General features: G+C 45.5%; 1 protein-coding gene and 1 pseudogene across 1 annotated transcript in view; one reads left to right on the top strand and one right to left on the bottom strand.

Moving 5' to 3' along the window:
• The window catches only part of snx17 (sorting nexin 17), a 167,933-nt gene extending 157,261 nt beyond the window's left edge, over positions 1-10,672 (bottom strand). The window contains exon 1 of the mRNA XM_072500579.1: positions 10,434-10,672. Coding sequence (XP_072356680.1) covers positions 10,434-10,438 — 5 coding nt within the window. The 5' untranslated portion in view covers positions 10,439-10,672. The remainder of the gene's footprint in view (positions 1-10,433) is intronic.
• A 1,893-nt stretch (positions 10,673-12,565) lies between these two features.
• Positions 12,566-12,788, top strand: LOC140415710 (U2 spliceosomal RNA; annotated as a pseudogene).
• The last annotated feature ends 9,130 nt before the right edge of the window (positions 12,789-21,918 follow it).

The raw sequence follows: 21,918 nt of genomic DNA, 5'->3' as shown, positions 1-21,918 counted from the left end.
CATCAGCTCTGTAAGAGGATGGCAGTGAGGAAAATAGGCGGAGTCAAAGATGGCAGGGGAACTACGGTGCGGAGTGCGGGGAAAGTGAATAAGGCTTTTAAGGCCTTTTACGAGAAACTGTATAGGTCCCAGCTCCCAGGGGGAAAAGAGGGGATGTGGTGATTCTTGGACCAATTAAGGTTCTCAAGGGTGGAGGAGCAGGAGGTGGCTGGTTTGGGGCGCCAATTGAGGTGGAGGAGCTGGTTAAAGGACTGGGGAGCATGCAGGCAGGGAAGGCCCCGGGGCCGGATGGGTTCCATAGGAAGTATGTAGGCCTGTTAGCCCCGTTGCTGGCAAGGACCTTCAATGAAGGGAGGGGGGACCCTGCCCCCGACAATGTCGGAGGCGACGATCTCTTTGATCTTAAAGCGGGATAAGGATCCACTGCAATGTGGGTCGTATAGACCGATCTCGCTCCTTAATGTAGATGCCAAGTTGCTGGCAAAAATGTTGGCCACGAGGATTGAGGACTGTGTCCCGGGGGTGATTCACGAGGACCAGACAGGATTTGTAAAGGGTAGGCAGTTAAATACTAATGTGCAAAGGCTCCTAAATGTGATAATGATGCCATCGGTGGAGGGAGAAGCAGAGATAGTGACAGCCATGGATGCGGAGAAGGCCTTTGATCGGGTAGGTATCTCTAGGAAGTGTTGAGGAAGTTTGGGTTCGGGGGAAGAGTTTATTAGTTGGGTTAAGCTCCTGTATAAAGCCCCGGTGGCGAGTGTGGTCACGAACCGGCGGAGGTCCGAGTATTTCCGGCTGTATCGAGGGACGAGGCAGGGGTGCCCCCTGTCCCCTCAGCTTTGCATTAGCAATTGAACCTTTGGCCATGGCGTTAAGGGAGTTGTGGAAATGGAAGGGGGTGGTTCGAGGGGAGAGGAACATAGAGTGTCGCTGTACGCAGACGACCTGTTGCTGTATGTGACAGATCCAGTGGAGCGGATGGTTGAGGTAATGCAGATCCTACGGGAGTTTGGAGACTTCTCGGGCTATAAGCTCAATGTGGGAAAGAGTGAGCTCTTTGTGATCCATCCGGGAGACCAGGGAAGAGGGATAGACGACCTACCGTTGAGGAGGGCAGAAAGGAGCTTTCGATATTTGGGGATTCAGGTAGCTAGGAGCGGGGGGGCACTGCACAAACTTAATTTGACGCGGTTGGTGGAACAGATGGAGGAAAATTTTAAAAGGTGGGACATGTTGCCACTCTCGCTGGCGGGTAGGGTACAGTCGGTTAAAATGGTGGTCCTCCCGAGATTTCTTTTTGTATTCCAATGCCTCCCAATTGTGATTACTAAGGCCTTCTTTAAGAGGGTGCAACGGGAGCCTCAGTGTGGTCCCCGATCAGAGACAACCATCAGTTTGTCCCAGGAAGGATGGACGGGGGGTTTCAGAGCTGGCATCGGGCAGGGATTAGAAGAATGGGGGACCTGTTCATTGACGCGACGTTTGCGAGCTTAGGGGCGCTGGAGAAGTTTGGGCTATCCCCGGGAAACGCTTTCAGGTACATTCAAGTGAGGGCGTTTGGGAGGCGGCAGGTGCGGGAATTTCCGCTACTCCCGGCGCAGGGGATTCAAGATAGGGTGATTTTGGGCATATGGGTTGGAGAGGGCAAGGTGTCGGCGATATACCAGGAGATGAAAGGTAGTTCGCCGCCGCTCCATTTTGGCCATAACCACCCTCATGAGACGGCTGCCAGGAGTTCTTTCTTCAGTTCCTCACGGTGTCTTTGGATCTCTGAAGTGATGAAGCCCATAAGTTTGTCCATCAGCGCTGAGAATTCTGTGGAGTCAGTCCTTCCTGGTTCCGTGCCAATGCCAGCTCTGAGGCAGAGGGCAGCACGTTAACACAAGTGGATAGCACTGTGGTTTCACAGCGCCAGGGTCCCAGGTTCGATTCCCCGCTGGGTCGCTGTCTGTGCGGAGTCTGCACATTCTTCCAGTGTCTGCGTGGATTTCCTCCGGGTGCTCCGGTTTCCTCCCATAGTCCAAAGACATGCAGGTTAGGTGGATTGGCCATGACAAATTGCCCTTAGTGACCAAAAAGGGTAGGAGGGGCTATTGGGATGGGGTGGAAGTGAGGGCTTAAGTGGGTCAGTGCAGACTCGATGGGCCGAATGGCCTCCTTCTGCACTGTATGTTCTATGTTTCCCTCCCCTCTTCCTTGCTGGCTTTTCTGCTGGGCAGATGGCCTTTTTCCATTTTTTCCCCATTTCTCGTCAATGCGGTTTGCGGATGTTAGGATGGGGGTGGTCAGATATTTTTGTTGCCTCTTTGATGGCGCTAAAAGGTCACATTCGAGGATTTCATACGAAAGCCACCTTATGTGTGGTCGCTCAGCTCGTGGCTGCCACCGGAAGTCGAAGTTAATTACATTTTCACATGGGAAAAAAGAATTTAAAAACAAATGCCAAATTACTCAATCTATATGGAAAAAGGCACTTTCACCTCAATAAGAAATTTACTGAAGAACCGAAAATGTAGAATCAAACAGCATTACAAATATTTAGTCTAGAAATCAGAAGTTTGAAAAAAAAAAGACTATATAATTTCCAATCAATTAGAAGTTTCATTCCTCCACCAATTGTTTCCTTAAATTGCCACACACACACACCCCAATTGGAGTTGGGTACTTAAATTGGTTTAATCCAATTGTATCCAAAAGCAGCCCATGGGTGAGTTCTTTCAATTCAGTCCTGAAGTAGCGTCTTCTGTTTTCATGACTTAAGGGCATATTTACACAAACCTTGTGTAGGCGTATCTTGGAAGTTGCTAAATAAATTGTGAAGGCTGTTAAAATATAAGGAATCATTGGCTTTACTGACACAGCCAAAGAGCACAAAAGCTAAACTGTTATATCTCACTTGTTAAGACCCAACAGTGTTCAATTCTGGGCATTGCACGTTAGGAGGGTTGACAAACCCATAGAGAGATGGAGACTGGATTTACTAGAATGGTATTCAGGATGCAGACTTCAAGGTGAACAAACTGGAGAAGCTGAAGTTGTTTTTCGCACAGCAATGGTGGTTACAGGAGGTTTAATAGGTGATGCACAAAATCATGAAGGATTCCCATAGAATAAATAAGGAGAATTGGCTTCTAGTTCCATAAGGGTCAATAATATAATAACACAGATTTACAGTCATTTTCAAACCAGAGAGAAGAGAACTTTTTTTGCAAAATATGCAGCGTGATAATGGTCTGGAATGCACTGCCTGAAAGGGCGGTGAAAGACAATTCAATCAGAACTTAAGAAAATTAGATAAATACTTGATAGGCAATATTGATAGGGCTATACGGCAAAATTGATTGAACAGCTTTGTCAAAGATCTGGAACAAGCACGAGACACCAACCGGACAAATAATGTACTATTCTATGATTCTAAATGTTCCAAACTCCCTGGGCCTCAAGGATTATAAAAAAGCTGCTTCCTGATTAATGTGTAAAACCAATTAAGCAACTTTCAGGCCCAGGGAATGTAAGAGACTGAGCGCCAAGTGCAAACAACAGGAAAAGCAACAGGATGGCACACAAGGCCAAGCTGTTAAAGGAAAGGATACAGAGGAGCAGAACAGATCAGAAGAGCTAAAAATATTCCAGAAGCTAAATCTGCATCAGAGTTTAGTTTATTTATTGCTCACTATCAGAAGAAAGAGTCAAGCAGTCAAAACAGTTGTGACTTACTACAAGAATAGTGGACCTCAAAATTGCAATGAATTTTTAAACTTTGGATTACAAAATCCATGAAGGTACCAGCAGGTTTAAAAAAACAACTGTATATTTACACTATGTTCTCTGCCAATGACATCAAAAGATTGCTCAAATGCAAATTGGACAAGTAGAATGATTTAATTATGGCCCAAATGGTTCAACAGTTAAACACATCACTTATAGGCCATACAGATCCAGAGGTTTCACAATTAATGATCTGTGCTGACATACCTATCTCAATCCTGCTGGGAAATATTCAAACTGGTCCCGGATCTTAATTGGAATTGCAACTTTTTTAACTTTCAAGTTGTACTATTAAAGTGCATTGGCTCCAAACTGCCATTTTTAAAGTACATTGGCACCAAACAGCCAATTTTAAACATAACACGACACAAATGGGTAAGCCAATATCTGAAAAGTATATTTAACATCTCACTTGTCTGGATCAAATATGTTTGCATGCTGCATTTATGTTTCAACTTATAAATTTTGTAAAACTGTTAAATGGATAAGCTGATGCTGTGTCTACATTCCAGCTCTATTTTTTTCAATGCACTCAAAATTAATTTGGTCAAAAGTTGTTGTGTTGTTTCAATCAGTAAAATTCAAAGCATAATTTCATCCCCATTCATTTGGGAATTCGACATCTTAGTAGAAGCCAAATTACTAGCATGTATGCCCAGTCCTGTGGTACTCAGCCCACCCACATTGCCTACATCTGTTATTTATATATCTTCTGTTGGCCTGAGGAAGTACAAACTGCAGCATTGACATGAATCTTCATGTGCATTGTACCACTTCTATGCTTAGACCTTACAATGCAGATCCATAGTACTGTAGGCGAGTTGTGATTCTGTCTAATCTGCAAGTCAAATTTAGTGCCTAATTTCTCCATCAGATTACTGTGGTACTGAGTCCAAGAATAGAGTTCAGCCAGTGCTCTTACAAAAATTTGGCTTGCATTTGAGATTGGAGATATTAAATTGATAGACCAGAATTGCCATTAAATATACTTTTTCCTCACCATTACCATTTAAAATTGCTTTCATAATTTCTCCTTACTGACAAAAGATTTTAAATTCTATATTTTTGCAAAGGAACTGCATTGCCAAAGATTCCTGTTTTATTGCATCACTAAATCTGTTCATCTTACGAGGATTTTCCACACTAAGTCAAATACTGGATGGATAAAAGCAGGAAATGTTAAATATCAGGTTACTATGGTTACACCAGTTTGAATCTTTAAGTAACATCACGGCTTTAGATAAATTAACCTAGTTACAACAATTTGTTAAAGCATCGAAATATCTGGTCGAGAAACAGGCACCGCTATAAACAGAGTTCCATGCTCCTTAATAATCAAAGACTTTTGCTTTCTGTCAACATTTCAATATTTTAAAATTACAAACAAAAGCACCCATTTTTTTTGTAAAAATGATTCCCCCTTTCAACTATTTAAATGAAATGCAATTGCCTTTTAAGATGCTCTTGGTCATCTTAGGGTAGTGACATTTCAAACTTTGCTGACAAAACCAGCCTTGTGAGGAAGAACAGTGCCAGCACTGAGGAATTCATGATTTCAAAAGGGAAATGCAACAAACAGTAAAGGAATAAACTTGCAGGGTTAAAGGGATAGAATGTGGTTCGCTAGATTAGCTGGCATGGGCTTGATAGGCTGAGGCCCCTCCTATGCTGACTTGCTGGGATATGGGGATAGAAAGGGGGAAATGGGACTGACTGCTTTATAGATAGCCAGTAAAATGGCCTTTGTTGCTGTGGTGACCTTCGATCCTATGACTATGAAAATAAACTTGCATTCTTACGGTCTTACCAACTTTTTGACTCAATACTAAGTTTTCAAATTACTTTGTTTTTATCTAGCACTCCTCCTCCACATACGGAGAGATTTCACAGTCAATGCATCTAAACAACCCAGAGCCAACAATGGAGAAAACAAACAAAAACAGAAAATGCTGGACAATCTCAGCAGGTTTTACAGCATCTGTGGAGATATAACAAAGCTAATGTACTTCTCTCTCCACAAATGCTGTCAGACCTGCTGAGATTGTCCAACATTTTCTGTTTTTGTTTCAGATTCCAGCATCTGCAGTAACTTGCTTTTATTGTAAATGGAAAACAAATCTAGCTGGGCCAAAATTGCACTGCTGCAACACTAAGAGTCCAAAAAGCCATCAGGCGGAACATGTGCACATCATTTGTGAATACGATGGTAACTTTAAACATTACCAAGCAAACGTATTACACACAAGCTACTGATTATTTTTCTTAAAGAGTAGTTCTAACCTTTGGTGCCTTTGCATACCAGCAAGCTGAGGAGTGCAAGCACACATCATTCTCAAATAATTAAAATCAGAAATACATCAAACACAAAATTTCATAGTCCAATTTACTATCCTGCTGGTAAATTGGGAGGAGTAGCTTTATTGTACTAGCAACCAGAGATAAACAGTCAAATCCTACCCAAGCATTTGTGGAATTCAATTGGGAAAGTTACCTTGGAAGCTAGAAAGCAAGAATTTACCAATAGCCTTAAAAAAGGGAAAGCTGCCACCTCTAGCCAGTTTAGCCTGCAAGCACTGCTCATCACCAGCCAGCAGACTCTGAATATTTCTGGACACATGTGAATGAGTAATAAATGGGGCAGTCAGCAGTCAACATTCCGAGAAGAAACAAAGCCCCACTTCAAATTCAAAATGGCTACCTTGCTGAAGTTTAGACAAAAGACAAGCCATTAGGGAAGTCGACTTCCAACTGCTTTAGGAAATGTTTGTTCTGTGTTTGTGAATGAGGTCAATCCAAAAAGTACTATGCAATTAAATAAGATTTGCATTCAAAAGTAGCAAGTATAGGACAGCTGTCGCTATGATTGTTCTTGAGATCACTGCCATATTTCCAACCATAAATATTTTCTGAACTGTTGCAGAGTAATAAGACAAAAATGCAAAAGTATGACTTCAACCAGCTACTAAAGCCAGAAATAATAATTCACAACAGATCCCGGGCACCACTAGAATATGGTACATGCGTTGGCTCATTGATTGAATCCTCACTTGTTCGTGTCCCACTCCAAGGATTTGAGAAAATATTCCAGATTAACACCGCAATGCATGAGAACATAAAGACTAGGACAGCAGACCATTCAGTCCCGCAGCCTGCTCTGCCATTCAATTTAATCACGGCTGATTTACTGGCTTAACTCTTACCTTGCCATGTGTTCCACATACACATTGATCCTTGAGACACATTGATCCTTGAGACCCGAAAAGTCTCAGCCAAGAATATACTTTTGTAACACCGTTACTATAACAAAGTGTTTCACAGAAGAAATAAAAAAATAACACCCCATCACATAAGGTGACAGAGCAAATGAAAAGCATGGTTAAAGATTCAGGTCAAGGAAGAAAACAAGGTAGAGAAAGAGATTGAGAGATGTAGGGAGGGAATGCCATAGCTTAAAGCCTAGATAACTGAAGGCATGGCCTTCGATGGCAGAATTAAAATCAGGGTACTCAGGAGGCCAGAGTTAGACGAGTGTACATATCTGAGGGTTGTGGGATTGAGTTAGGAAGAGCTATGAAGAGATTTGAAAACAGGGAGGATAATTTTAAAATTAAGATTGCTCGTCTAGGTCAGGAAACACAGGGATAGGAGCTGAACAGGACATGTTAAGGACATGGGCACCAAGGTTTTGGGTGAACAAGTTTACAAGGGATACAACGTGTATCCCTTGTAAACTGGTTCACCCAAAGTAAACCATGTGTACAAGGGAAACTGGTTAAGTGTGCTGGAACATAGTGATGGGGAATCCACAATCCTCTGGGATAGACAATTTCAAAGGTTCACAACTCGCTGAATGACGACTTCTCACATCTTAGTCCTCAATGATTGACTGATTGCGTGCCCATGTTTTAGATTTCCCAGCCAGGGAAAACAGCTCCACTTTCTACACTGCCAAGCACCTTCAAAATATAATCTTTGAACTCAGAGGTGCATCTTTCAGATGAGACATTCAATCACAATTCACCGCCTCAGGTGGGAGTAAAACATCCCACAGCATTATTCAAACAGTGAGGGAATCCTCCCAATGAACAAAGAACAGTTAGCACAGGATCAGGCCCTTCGGCCCTCCAAGCCTGCACCAAACATGATGCCGGTCTAAACTAAAACTTTCTGCACTTACGGTGTCCATGTCCCTCTATTCATGTATTTGTCAAGATGCATCTTAAACGTTGCTATCTTATCTGTTTCCACCACGTCCCCCGGCAGCAAGTTCCAGGCACTCACCGGTGTTAAAAAAAAACTTGCCTCACATATCTCCTCTAAACTTTGCCCCTCATACCTCAAACCTATGTCTCCTATTAAAGGACTTTTCAACCATGGGAAAAAGCTTCTGACTATCCACTCTGTCCATGCCACTCATATCTTGTAAAGTTCTATCGATCGCCCCTTAACCTCCATTTTTCCAGTGAAAACAATCCAAGTTTATCCAACCTCACCAGACCATGCTAATACCCTCCAGAACATGCAACATCCTGGTAAACCTCTTCTTTACTCTCTCCAAAGCCTCCACATCCTCTGATAGTGTACACAATATGCCAAGTTCTGTGCAGCTGCAGCATTACTTGCCAATTTTTATACTCAATGTCCCATTCGCTGAAGGCAAGCATGTCACATCTCTTCTTGACTATCTTCTCCATCTGCATTTCCACTTTGTGCGATCTGTGGACCCGTACGCCCAGATCACTCTGCTTATCAAAACTCCTGTTTCCTGTATTAGACCTTCCAAAATGCAGTAACTCACATTTGTCCACATTAAACTCCATCGACCATTTCTCCACCCAAGTCTCCAACTGATCTATATCCTGCTGAATCCTCATCGCCATTTGCAACTCCATTAACCTTTGTGCCATCTGCAAACTTACTAAACAGACCAGTTACATTTACCTCCAAATCATTTTTGTACTACAAACAGCAAAAGACCCAGCACTGATCCCTGTGGGCCACAACCCTCCATTCAGAAAAGCACCCTTCCACTGCTACCCTCTGTCTTCTATGACTGAGCCAGTTCTCTATCCATCTTGCCAGCTCACATCTGATCCAGTGTGACTTCACCTTTTGTACCAGGATACCATGAGGGACCTCCTCGAAGGCCATCTAGACAACATTCATTTCATTTTCATTCACTGCCCTTCCTCAATCATTTTGTCACTTCCTCAAAAAAAACTCCATCGAGTTAGTGAGCCACAACCTCCCCTTCAAAAACCATGCTGCCCCTCGCTAATAAGTCCATTTGTTTTAAAATGGGAGTAAATATAGCCAATATGGACCCCTCAAACAAAATCATCAAAAAACAGGAGACTCTGGAAAAATCCATATGGCAGCATTGGAGAGAAGATTCAACGAGTCCATCCATATGACTCTTCCCCAGAGATAATAAAGATTACAATCATCAAAACGGATTAGCTAGCTATTCTCATTAACTGTTGGTGGAATTGTGGGCATGTGACAAAACTTGACAAACTTGACTTCATTAAGTGCTTTGGAATACCCAGAGGTTATGAAAAGCACTATATAAACGCAAGTTATTTATTTTAACAGTTAATTGGAGAGTAGCAAATTCACTACAAACTGATTTGCTTTTATACAGTCCAATTGAAGCCACTTTACATTCACAAGTATACTGTTACGCTTTCACGCATTGATCTAGCTACCACACGAGTATGCAAGGTTAAATTGGATCAGATGAAAGAGTATGGAGAGGAGACAGATCAGCTTGGTTTTAAGCGTAACTTCAAGGTATTTGGGTTACGTTTCCTTAGAAGCCTACGTGCTCACGATCACACATTCAACGACATGTTTTACCACAAGAGTTTTAGCTCCTGATTTTTGGCTTAAAGCATTCCAGACATCTATCCTCAACTGCTAGTTTGTAGCCATTATAGATTAATCCGAAGCTGTGCGCCAATTACTCTTATTGTCCACTCCATATCCCGAATACGTCAAAGGATATCGTCTCTTTAACTAACCTCATCAGTCACCACTCGGACACAGAGGGTCTCGAGCTTTCTTACAAATGCTCCCTTCGGGGTTCAGTAAACAACTCAACGTGTCTAGCTTCAATAAGACTGCCTCATCCATGAATTTGACAGCATGAACAACTTGGAATTTCTACGAAGCTTTCAACTTCCGCGGTACTCACAGCCGAGCGTACATTTCAGCTGCAAAAACTCTTGGCCAAGGGGAGGGAGTTGGGAGAGTTAACCGCTGTTGTTTGCAATAGTTTTGCCCTCTCTTCACCGCCACCAGCAACCCCACCTCCCCAAAATCTTCCAACGTGTCGGCAAGTGTAAGCTCAGTGAGGCAATTAGGAAATAGTTCAATGGGAGACTGCGTCCGAGTAATAAAAAATCTCATTAAATTAACGCTTGCCCGACACGTCGGGGAGAGGAGGAGGAGGGAGGGAGGGAGGGGGGGGGGGGGGGGGGGGAGAACTATTACGCAACTACTAAAATCAACCACCGCCGCCCCCACTAACCGGGAGCCTCCGGTGAGAGGAAGGATCCCGTGCCGGTAGAGGAACCTCCCCCGCCCCATTATAGCCCCCAGCCATTTACTCTCAGGTGCAAGAAACTGGCGGCGACGGCAGCCGCACCGGTTCAACTCACCACATATGTGGATCCGTTGTCGGTGTTGAGTACCTCAGTCTCCGGGATGGAGAAATGCATCGTGTCCGTCCTCCTCCACCCCCCTGGAAACTTCCAGCAACGGCGGCGGCGACAGCGGCGCGCGAACAGGGCAGTCACCAACCGCCGTCCGCCATCTTGTCCGCGCGAGCGAGCTGGCTGTTGGAAAGGGGGGCGGGGCTCTCAGTCCAGTAAACTAACCGAGCCTTCCTCCCAATGACACACCGACCGCCGCGCACCTTACAACACGGCAGCGGTGCGGGTGGTCAATAACAACTCCCCCTTTCACACCGTGGTCCAGCCCACCTGATTGCGATTGGATCAGATTTGGACCTCGTTAAGTCTGGGGGGGGGGGGGGAGGGGAGTAAGCTGTGTTGGACAGTGACAAATCCTCACTTTACAAAGCTTAAAAATGTCATACTTTTGAAATACCGCCCCCTTCTCCCCCGAGTCTCAACATTGGATGCAAGTTAAGTGTTTTACGCAAGTTTATTAGTTGTTTACGATATCAGTGCCGGGATCGTGAAGATGAACGACAGGGTTCAGTCACCCACATTGGCGGCCTCCAGTGGAAACTCGATGTTTTGTCCTGAATGAGACCATTAGACTATAGACTCCCCTCTATTCCACCCCAAACACTTTCCTCATAAACAAAGACAGGCTCCCCCTTGTCATCACCGCCGTACACAGACAGCACTTCGCTTGAGATTTGTGGTATCTCAAGAAACCGAGCTGGGGGCTCAACTATTCACTGTATTTTACAATGACTTAGTTGATGAAATAGAAAGCCAAGCCAGATTTGCTGATGACACAATGACAGGCAGTATGGTAAACAGTGTAAATGGAAATGTAGCATTACAAAGAGATATTGTGCTGTATATTGCACAGACTCATTCATGTCACTTTTGACCCTGAAAATTACCCAGTCTACCTCAAACTAGCCTGGAAAGATAAGGTATGTCAAAATTCAGCAACAGGTGAAGCTAGCTGTTTCACTTTGTTACTGGGCAGTAATGAAATGAAAATCGCTTATTGTCACAAGTAGGTTTCAAATGAAGTTACTGTGCAAAGCCCCTAGTCGCCACAGTCCGGCGCCAGTTCGGGGAGGCTGGTACGGGAAGTAGCAACGCTAAATCACTGGCTTTGAAAGCAGACCAAGGCAGGCCAACAGCACGGTTCGATTCCCGTAACAGCCTCCCCGAACAGGCGCCGGAATGTGGCGACTAAGGGCTTTTCACAGTAACTTCATTTGAAGCCTACTTGTGACAATAAGCGATTTTCATTTCATTTCATTTCATTTCAAATGCTATTTGCCACTACCTTCAAGCCAAAAAAACATTCTGCCTATCACACAATTAAGTTAGTGCTTTCCTCTGCTTAGTGCAGATATTTCTAAATGGCATTTATTTTAGCTAACTTCTCTCAGTGAGCTACAAACCACAGGAAGTCCAAACTGCAACTAAAGACCTCACCCAGCTAACACCCAGATAAATTGAGAGCAGAGCACCTTCCTAAACTCTACTCATTTTCAATACGAAATAGCCTGCTATCGGCTATCCGAAAATCAACCTTTAAGCTAATTATCCCTAATTTATAATTTATCTTGCTAAGTACGCCCACCCGCTGTTTTAGAGTTCTATCTTGTATTCTGAAATACTCTACAAAACAAACATGGGTAACCTTTTGAACTGTCATTTCTCTGTGTTCTGGCAATCATTAAAATCAGCATTTTAATTATCTTTCCTTTATATCAACAATCTTCCTAGAAATAAAAAATGTTTCTTAAATGTTAGCACGAACTAGATGTTCAGAACAATGTGAATACAGTAAGAAGTTTTACAACACCAGGTTAAAGTCCAACAGGGTTGTTTCGATGTCACTAGCTTTCGGAGCGCTGCTCCTTCCTCAGGTGAATGAAGAGGTAGAAGAACATAAGAACATAAGAACTAGGAGCAGGAGTAGGCCATCTGGCCCCTCGAGCCTGCTCCACCATTCAATTAGATCATGGCTGATCTTTTGTGGACTCAGCTCCACTTTCCGGCCCGAACACCATAACCCTTAATCCCTTTATTCTTCAAAAAACTATCTATCTTTACCTTAAAAACATTTAATGATCGCTTCTCGGCCTTTTGGCTAAGATCAAGTGTAGTAGTTTTTTGGAGCAGGCGAGGAGCTGGATTAGGGGTTCGCCCCTGACCCACACTCTGAGCCCTAGCTTGGTAACTCAGAAAAGGAAAAATAAAATAAAAAACATTTAATGAAGGAGCCTCTACTGCTTCACTGGGCAAGGAATTCCATAGATTCACAACCCTTTGGGTGAAGAAGTTCCTCCTAAACTCAGTCTTAAATCTACTTCCCCTTATTTTGAGGCTATGCCCCCTAGCTCTGCTTTCACCCGCCAGTGGAAACAACCTGCCCGCATCTATCCTATCTATTCCCTTCATAATCTTATATGTTTCTATAAGATCCCCCCTCATCCTTCTAAATACCAACGAGTACAGTCCCAGTCTACTCAACCTCTCCTCGTAATCCAACCCCTTCAGCTATGGGATTAACCTAGTGAATCTCCTCTGCACAACCTCCAGTGCCAGTACGTCCTTTCTCAAGTAAGGAGACCAAAACTGAACACAATACTCCAGGTGTGGCCTCACTAACACCTTATACAATTGCAGCAGAACCTCCCGAGTCTTAAACTCCATCCCTCTAGCAATGAAGGACAAAATTCCATTTGCCTTCTTAATCACCTGTTGCACCTGTAAACCAACTTTTTGTGACTCATGCACTGGCACACCCAGGTCTCTCTGCACAGGAGCATGTTTTAATATTTTATCATTTAAATAATAATCCCTTTTGCTGTTATTCCTACCAAAATGGATAACCTCACATTTGTCAACATTGTATTCCATCTGCCAGACCCTAGCCCATTCACTTAGCCTATCCAAATCCCTCTGCAGACTTCCAGTATCCTCTGCACTTTTTGCTTTACCACTTATCTTAGTGTCGTCTGCAAACTTGGACACATTGCCCTTGGTCCCCAACTCCAAATCATCTATGTAAATTGTGAACAGTTGTGGGCCCAACACTGATCCCTGAGGGACACCACTAGCTACTGAGTGCCAACCAGAGAAACACCCATTAATCCCCACTCTTTGCTTTCTATTAATTAACCAATCCTCTATCCATGCTACTACATTCCCCTTAATGCCATGCATCTTTTGTGTGGCACCTTGTCAAAGGCTTTCTGGAAATCCAGATATACCACATCCATTGGCTCCCCGTTATCTACCGCACTGTTAATGTCCTCAAAAAATTTCACTAAATTAGTTAGGCACGACCTGCCCTTTATGAACCCATGCTGCGTCTGCCCAATGGGACAATTTCCATCCAGATGCCTCGCTATTTCTTCCTTGATGATAGATTCTAGCATCTTCCCTACTATCGAAGTTAAGCTCACTGGCCTATAATAACCCGCTTTCTGCCTACCTCCTTTTTTAAACAGTGGTGTCACGTTTGCTAATTTCCAATCCGCCGGGACCACCCCAGAGTCTAGTGAATTTTGGTAAATTATCACTAGTGCATTTGCAATTTCCCTAGCCATCTCTTTTAGCACTCTGGGATGCATTCCATCAGGTCCTGGAGACTTGTCTACCTTTAGCCCCATTAGCTTGCCCATCACTACCTCCTTGTTGATAACAATCCTCTCAAGGTCCTCACCTGTCATAGCCTCATTTCCATCAGTCACTGGCATGTTATTTGTGTCTTCCACTGTGAAGACCGACCCAAAAAACCTGTTCGGTTCCTCAGCCATTTCCTCATCTCCCATTATTAAATCTCCCTTCTCATCCTCTAAAGGACCAATATTTACCTTAGCCACTCTTTTTTGTTTTATGTATTTGTAGAAACTTTTACCATCTCTTTTTATATTCTGAGCAAGTTTACTCTCATAATCTATCTTACTCTTCTTTATAGCTTTTTTAGTAGCTTTCTGTTGCCCCCTAAAAATTTCCCAGTCCTCTAGTCTCCCACTGATCTTTGCTACTTTGCATGTTTTTTCCTTCAATTTGATACTCTCCCTTATTTCCTTAGATATCCACGGTCGATTTTCCCTCTTTTTACCGTCCTTCCTTTTTGTTGGTATAAACCTTTGCTGAGCACTGTGAAAAATCAATTGGAAGGTTCTCCACTGTTCCTCAACTGTTTCACTATAAACTCTTTGCTCCCAGTCTACCTTAGCTAGTTCTTCTCTCATCCCGTTGTAATCTCCTTTGTTTAAGCACAAAACACTAGTGCTTGATTTTACCTTCTCACCCTCCATCTGTATTTTAAATTCCACCATATTGTGATCGCTCCTTCCGAGAGGATCCCTAATTATGAGATCCTGAATCAATCCTGTCTCATTACACAGGACCAGATCTAGGACCGTTTGTTCCCTCGTAGGTTCCATTACAAACTGTTCTAGGAAACTATCGCGGATACATTCTATAAACTCCTCCTCAAGACTGCCTTGACCAACCTGGTTAAACCAATCAACATGTAGATTAAAATCCCCCATGATAACTGCTGTACCATTTCTTTTTTTTAATTAAATATTTTATTGAAAATTTTTGGTCAACCAACACAGTACATTGTGCATCCTTTACACAATATTATAACAACACAAATAACAATGACCTATTTTATAAACAAAAAATGAATAAATAATAAATAACAAAAATGAAAACTAGCCCTAATTGGCAACTGCCTTGTCACAAGTAACACTCTCCAAAAATATAATTTAACAGTCCAATATATAATTATCTGTAGCAACGACCTATACATACTATACAGTATATATTAACAACCCTGAGAGTCCTTCTGGTTCCTCCTCCCCCCCCCCCACCCCTCCCCCCCCCCCCCCCCCCCCCCCGATCCTGGGCTGCTGCTGCTGCCTTCTTTTTCCCATTCCGTCTATCTTTCTGCGAGGTATTCGACGAACGGTTGCCACCGCCTGGTGAACCCTTGAGCCGACCCCCTTAGGACGAACTTAATCCGCTCTAGCTTTATAAACCCCGCCATGTCATTTATCCAGGTCTCCACCCCCGGGGGCTTGGCTTCTTTCCACATTAGCAATATCCTGCGCCGGGCTACTAGGGACGCAAAGGCCAAAACATCGGCCTCTCTCGCCTCCTGCACTCCCGGCTCTTGTGCAACCCCAAATATAGCCAACCCCCAGCTTGGTCCGACCCGGACTCCTACTACTTTTGAAAGTACCTTTGTCACCCCCATCCAAAACCTCTGTAGTGCCGGGCATGACCAAAACATATGGGTATGATTCGCTGGGCTTCTCGAGCACCTCGCACACCTATCCTCCACCCCAAAAAATTTACTGAGCCGTGCTCCAGTCATATGTGCCCTGTGTAATACCTTAAACTGAATCAGGCTTAGCCTGGCACACGAGGACGACGAGTTTACCCTGCTTAGGGCATCTGCCCACAGCCCCTCCTCGATCTCCTCCCCCAGCTCTTCTTCCCATTTCCCTTTTAGTTCATCTACCATAGTCTCCCCTTCGTCCCTCATTTCCCTATATATATCTGACACCTTACCATCCCCCACCCATGTCTTTGAGATCACTCTGTCCTGCACCTCTTGTGTCGGGAGCTGCGGGAATTCCCTCACCTGTTGCCTTGCAAAAGCCCTCAGTTGCATATACCTGAATGCATTCCCTTGGGGCAACCCATATTTCTCGGTCAGCGCTCCCAGACTCGCGAACTTCCCATCCACAAACAGATCTTTCAGTTGCGTTATTCCTGCTCTTTGCCACATTCCATATCCCCCATCCATTCCCCCCGGGGCAAACCTATGGTTGTTTCTTATCGGGGACCCCCCCAAGGCTCCAGTCTTTCCCCTATGCCGTCTCCACTGTCCCCAAATCTTCAGTGTAGCCACCACCACCGGGCTTGTGGTGTAGTTCCTCGGTGAGAACGGCAATGGGGCTGTCACCATAGCCTGTAGGCTAGTCCCCCTACAGGACGCCCTCTCTAATCTCTTCCACGCCGCTCCCTCCTCCTCTCCCATCCACTCACTCACCATTGAAATATTAGCGGCCCAATAATACTCACTTAGGCTCGGTAGTGCCAGCACCCCCCTATCCCTGCTACGCTGTAAGAATCCGTTCCTCACTCTCGGGGTCTTCCCGGCCCACACAAAACCCATGATGCTCTTTTCAATCCTTTTTAAAAAAGCCTTCGTGATCACCACCGGGAGGCACTGAAACACAAAGAGGAATCTCGGGAGGACCACCATCTTAACCGCCTGCACCCTCCCTGCCATTGACAGGGATACCATATCCCATCTCTTGAAATCCTCCTCCATCTGTTCCACCAACCGCGTTAAATTTAACCTGTGCAATGTGCCCCAATTCTTAGCTATCTGGGTCCCCAGGTAACGAAAGTCCCTTGTTACCTTCCTCAGTGGTAGGTCCTCTATTTCTCTACTCTGCTCCCCTGGATGCACCACAAACAACTCACTTTTCCCCATGTTCAATTTATACCCTGAAAAATCCCCAAACTCCCCAAGTATCCGCATTATTTCTGGCATCCCCTCCGCCGGGTCCGCCACGTATAGTAGCAAATCGTCCGCATACAAAGATACCCGGTGCTCTTCTCCTCCCCTAAGTACTCCCCTCCACTTCTTGGAACCCCTCAACGCTATCGCCAGGGGCTCAATCGCCAGTGCAAACAATAATGGGGACAGAGGGCATCCCTGCCTTGTCCCTCTATGGAGCCGAAAATATGCAGATCCCCGTCCATTCGTGACCACGCTCGCCACTGGGGCCCTATACAACAGCTGCACCCATCTAACATACCCCTCTCCAAAACCAAATCTCCTCAACACCTCCCACAAATAATCCCACTCCACTCTATCAAATGCTTTCTCGGCATCCATCGCCACTACTATCTCCGTTTCTCCCTCTGGTGGGGCCATCATCATTACCCCTAACAACCTTGTATATTCGTGTTCAGCTGTCTCCCCTTCACAAACCCAGTTTGGTCCTCGTGGACCACCCCCGGGACACATTCCTCTATTCTCATTGCCATTACCTTGGCCAGGACCTTCGCATCTACATTTAGGAGGGAAATAGGTCTATAGGACCCGCATTGTAGCGGGTCCTTTTCCTTCTTTAAGAGAAGCGATATCGTTGCTTCAGACATAGTCGGGGGCAGTTGTCCCCTTTCCTTTGCCTCATTAAAGGTCCTCGTCAGTACCGGGGCGAGCAAGTCCACATATTTTCTATAGAATTCGACTGGGAATCCATCCGGTCCCGGGGCCTTTCCCGCCTGCATGCTCCTAATTCCTTTCACCACTTCTTCTACCTCGATCTGTGCTCCCAGTCCCACCCTTTCCTGCTCTTCCACCTTGGGAAATTCCAGCCGATCCAAGAAGCCCATCATTCTCTCCCTCCCATCCGGGCGTCGAGCTTCATATAATTTTTTATAAAATGTCTTGAACACTCCATTCACTCTCTCCGCTCCCCGCTCCATCTCTCCTTCCTCATCCCTCACTCCCCCTATTTCCCTCGCTGCTCCCCTTTTCCTCAATTGGTGTGCCAGCAACCTGCTCGCCTTCTCCCCATATTCGTACTGTACACCCTGTGCCTTCCTCCATTGTGCCTCTGCAGTGCCTGTAGTCAGCAAGTCAAATTCTACATGTAGCCTTTGCCTTTCCCTGTACAGTCCCTCCTCCGGTGCTTCCGCATATTGTCTGTCCACCCTCAAAAGTTCTTGCAGCAACCGCTCCCGTTCCTTACTCTCCTGCTTCCCTTTATGTGCCCTTATTGATATCAGCTCCCCTCTAACCACCGCCTTCAACGCCTCCCAGACCACTCCCACCTGGACCTCCCCATTATCATTGAGTTCCAAGTACTTTTCAATGCACCCCCTCACCCTTAGACACACCCCCTCATCTGCCATTAGTCCCATGTCCATTCTCCAGGGTGGGCGCCCTCCTGTTTCCTCCCCTATCTCCAAGTCCACCCAGTGTGGAGCGTGATCCGAAATGGCTATAGCCGTATACTCCGTTCCCCTCACCTTCGGGATCAATGCCCTACCCAGCACAAAAAAGTCTATTCGCGAGTAGACTTTATGGACATAGGAGAAAAACGAGAACTCCTTACTCCTAGGTCTGCTAAATCTCCACGGGTCTACACCTCCCATCTGCTCCATAAAATCTTTAAGCACCTTGGCTGCTGCCGGCCTCCTTCCAGTCCTGGACTTCGACCTATCCAGCCCTGGTTCCAACACCGTATTAAAATCTCCCCCCATTATCAGCTTTCCCATCTCTAGGTCCGGAATGCGTCCTAGCATCCGCCTCATAAAATTGGCATCATCCCAGTTCGGGGCATATACGTTTACCAAAACCACCGTCTCCCCCTGTAGTTTGCCACTCACCATCACGTATCTGCCCCCGTTATCCGCCACTATAGTCTTTGCCTCGAACATTACCCGCTTCCCCACTAATATAGCCACCCCCCTGTTTTTCGCATCTAGCCCCAAATGGAACACCTGCCCCACCCATCCTTTGCGTAGCCTAACCTGGTCTATCAGTTTCAGGTGCGTTTCCTGTAACATAACCACATCTGCCTTAAGTTTCTTAAGGTGTGCGAGTACCCGTGCCCTCTTTATCGGCCCGTTCAGCCCTCTCACGGTCCACGTGATCAGCCGAGTTGGGGGGCTTCCTACCCCCCCCCCCTTGTCGATTAGCCATCACCTTTTTCCAGCTCCTCACCCAGTTCCCACGCAGCTGTATCTCCCCCAGGCGGTGCCCCCCCGCCCATCCTCTCCCATACCAGCTCCCCCCTCTCCCCAGCAGCAGAAACCCAGTAATTCCCCCCTCCCACCCCCCCGCTAGATCCCCCGCTAGCGTAATTACTCCCCCCATGTTGCTCCCAGAAGTCAGCAAACTCTGGCTGACCTCGGCTTCCCCCCGTGACCTCGGCTCGCACCGTGCGATGCCCCCTCCTACCTGCTTCTCTATTCCCGCCATGATTATCATAGCGCGGGAACCAAGCCCGCGCTTCTCCCTTGGCCCCGCCCCCAATGGCCAACGCCCCATCTCCTCCACCTCCCCTCCTCCCCCCATCACCACCTGTGGGAGAGAGAAAAGTTACCACATCGCAGGATTAGTACATAAAACCCCTCTTTGCCCCCCACATTCGCCCCACCACTTTGTTCGAACGTTCTTTTTAATAACCCGCTCATTCCAGTTTTTCTTCCACAATAAAAGTCCACGCTTCATCCGCCGTCTCAAAGTAGTGGTGCCTCCCTCGATATGTGACCCACAGTCTTGCCGGTTGCAGCATTCCAAATTTTATCTTCTTTTTATGAAGCACCGCCTTGGCCCGATTTAAGCTCGCCCTCCTTCGTCTTCACCTCCGCACTCCAGTCTTGATAAACGCGGATCACCGCGTTCTCCCATTTACTGCTCCGAGTTTTCTTCGCCCATCTAAGGACCATTTCTCTATCCTTAAAACGGAGGAATCTCACCACTATGGCTCTGGGAATTTCTCCTGCTCTCGGTCCTCGCGCCATCACTCGGTATGCTCCCTCCACCTCCAACGGACCCGCCGGGGCCTCCGCTCCCATTAACGAGTGCAGCATCGTGCTCACATATGCCCCGACGTCCGCTCCCTCCACACCTTCAGGAAGACCAAGAATCCTCAGGTTGTTCCTCCTTGCGTTGTTTTCCAGTGCCTCCAACCTTTCCACACATCGTTTCTGATGTGCCTCCTGCGTCTCCGTCTTCACCACCAGGCCCTGTATATCGTCCTCATTCTCGGCTGCCTTTGCCTTCACGACCCGAAGCTCCCGCTCCTGGGTCTTTTGTTCCTCCTTTAGCCCTTCGATCGCCTGTAGTATCGGGGCCAACAGCTCTTTCTTCATTTCCTTTTTGATCTCTTCCACACAGCATTTCAAGAACTCTTGTTGTTCAGGGCCCCATGTTAAACTGCCACCTTCCGACGCCATCTTGGTTTTTGCTTGCCTTCCTTGCCGCTGTTCTAAAGGATCCACTGCAATCTGGCCACTCTCTCCTCCTTTTTCCATCCGTATCCAGGGGGGATTCCCTTCTGGTTTACCGCACAGTGTTTTTAGCCGTCAAAATTGCCGTTGGGGCTCCTATCAAGAGCCCAAAAGTCCGTTTCACAGGGAGCTGCCGAAACGTGCGACTGAGCTGGTCATCGCCGCACCCGGAAGTCCGCTGTACCATTTCTACATGCATCTGTTATTTCTTTGTTTATTGCCTGCCCCACCATAATGTTACTATTTGGTGGCCTGTAGATTACTCCTATCAGTGACTTTTTCGCCTTACTATTCCTGATTTCCACCCAAATGGATTCAACCTTATCCTCCATAGCACCGATGTCATCCCTTACTGTTGCCTGGATGTCATCCTTAAATAACAGAGCTACACCACCTCCCTTACCATCCACTCTGTCCTTCCGAAAAGTTTGATACGCTCGGATATTTAACTCCCAGTCGTGAACATCCTTTAACCATGTTTCAGTAATGGCCACTAAATCATAGTCATTCACGATGATTTGCGCCATCAACTCATTTACCTTATTCCGAATACTACGAGCATTCAGGTAAAGTACACTTATGTTGGCTTTTTTACCTCTGTTCTGAATCTTAACACCTCGATCAGTAACCTCTCCTAAGTTATATTTCCTCTTAACCTTTCTCCTAGGTATGTTCCAGAAACATTTATATAGACAGATGAGAAAGGAGCAGCGCTCCGCAAGCTAGTGACATCGAAACAAACCTGTTGGACTTTAACCTGATGTTGTAAAACTTCTTACTGTGCTCACCCTAGTCCAACGCCGGCATCGCCACACAATGTGGATACAGGTTGAGACAAAAGCCATTGCATTTTCTCAGAGAAAAGTACTTAACCTTTAGAAACAGACAAATATGCAGTGCCATGGAGAAGTACAGTAGGATTAATTTCAGATTACTATTAAGGATTGATTGGTAGGCACACCAGAATGATATAACTTCCCCTTGCTGTACAAATATTTGATTTGACCGTTCTATTTGCATTTGGTTTCTCCTGAAATTTACTAGGTTTAGGATTGTGTCATCGTGAATGACAAAACTCAGCACAAATGAGAATTACCAGTTATCAACTTGCAGTGATTAAGCCATTTATACTTTTCTTTTATTGCAACAGTAATACAAAAAACAAAATACTGCAGGCTCTCGGAATTTGAGATAAAACAGAAAATGCTGAAAATATTTCGCTGGTCTGGCAGCATATGTGGAGAGAAACAAGAGTTAGCATTTCAGGTAAACGACTTTCATGCTGAAAGGTCATCTGAAATGTTAACTTTGTTCCTTTTCTCTCACCACAAAAGCTGTTAATGCAGCATTTCCAATATTTCCTGTTTTTGTGCCTGGGTTCTAAAACGCTCACCCCAAATACTACCAGACC

This window comes from Scyliorhinus torazame, chromosome 4 (genome assembly GCF_047496885.1).
Source record: "Scyliorhinus torazame isolate Kashiwa2021f chromosome 4, sScyTor2.1, whole genome shotgun sequence".
Taxonomy (NCBI): Eukaryota; Metazoa; Chordata; class Chondrichthyes; order Carcharhiniformes; family Scyliorhinidae; genus Scyliorhinus; species Scyliorhinus torazame.
The sequence above is the reverse complement of the archived record's forward strand: the minus strand, read 5'-3'. Positions and strand labels throughout refer to the sequence as shown.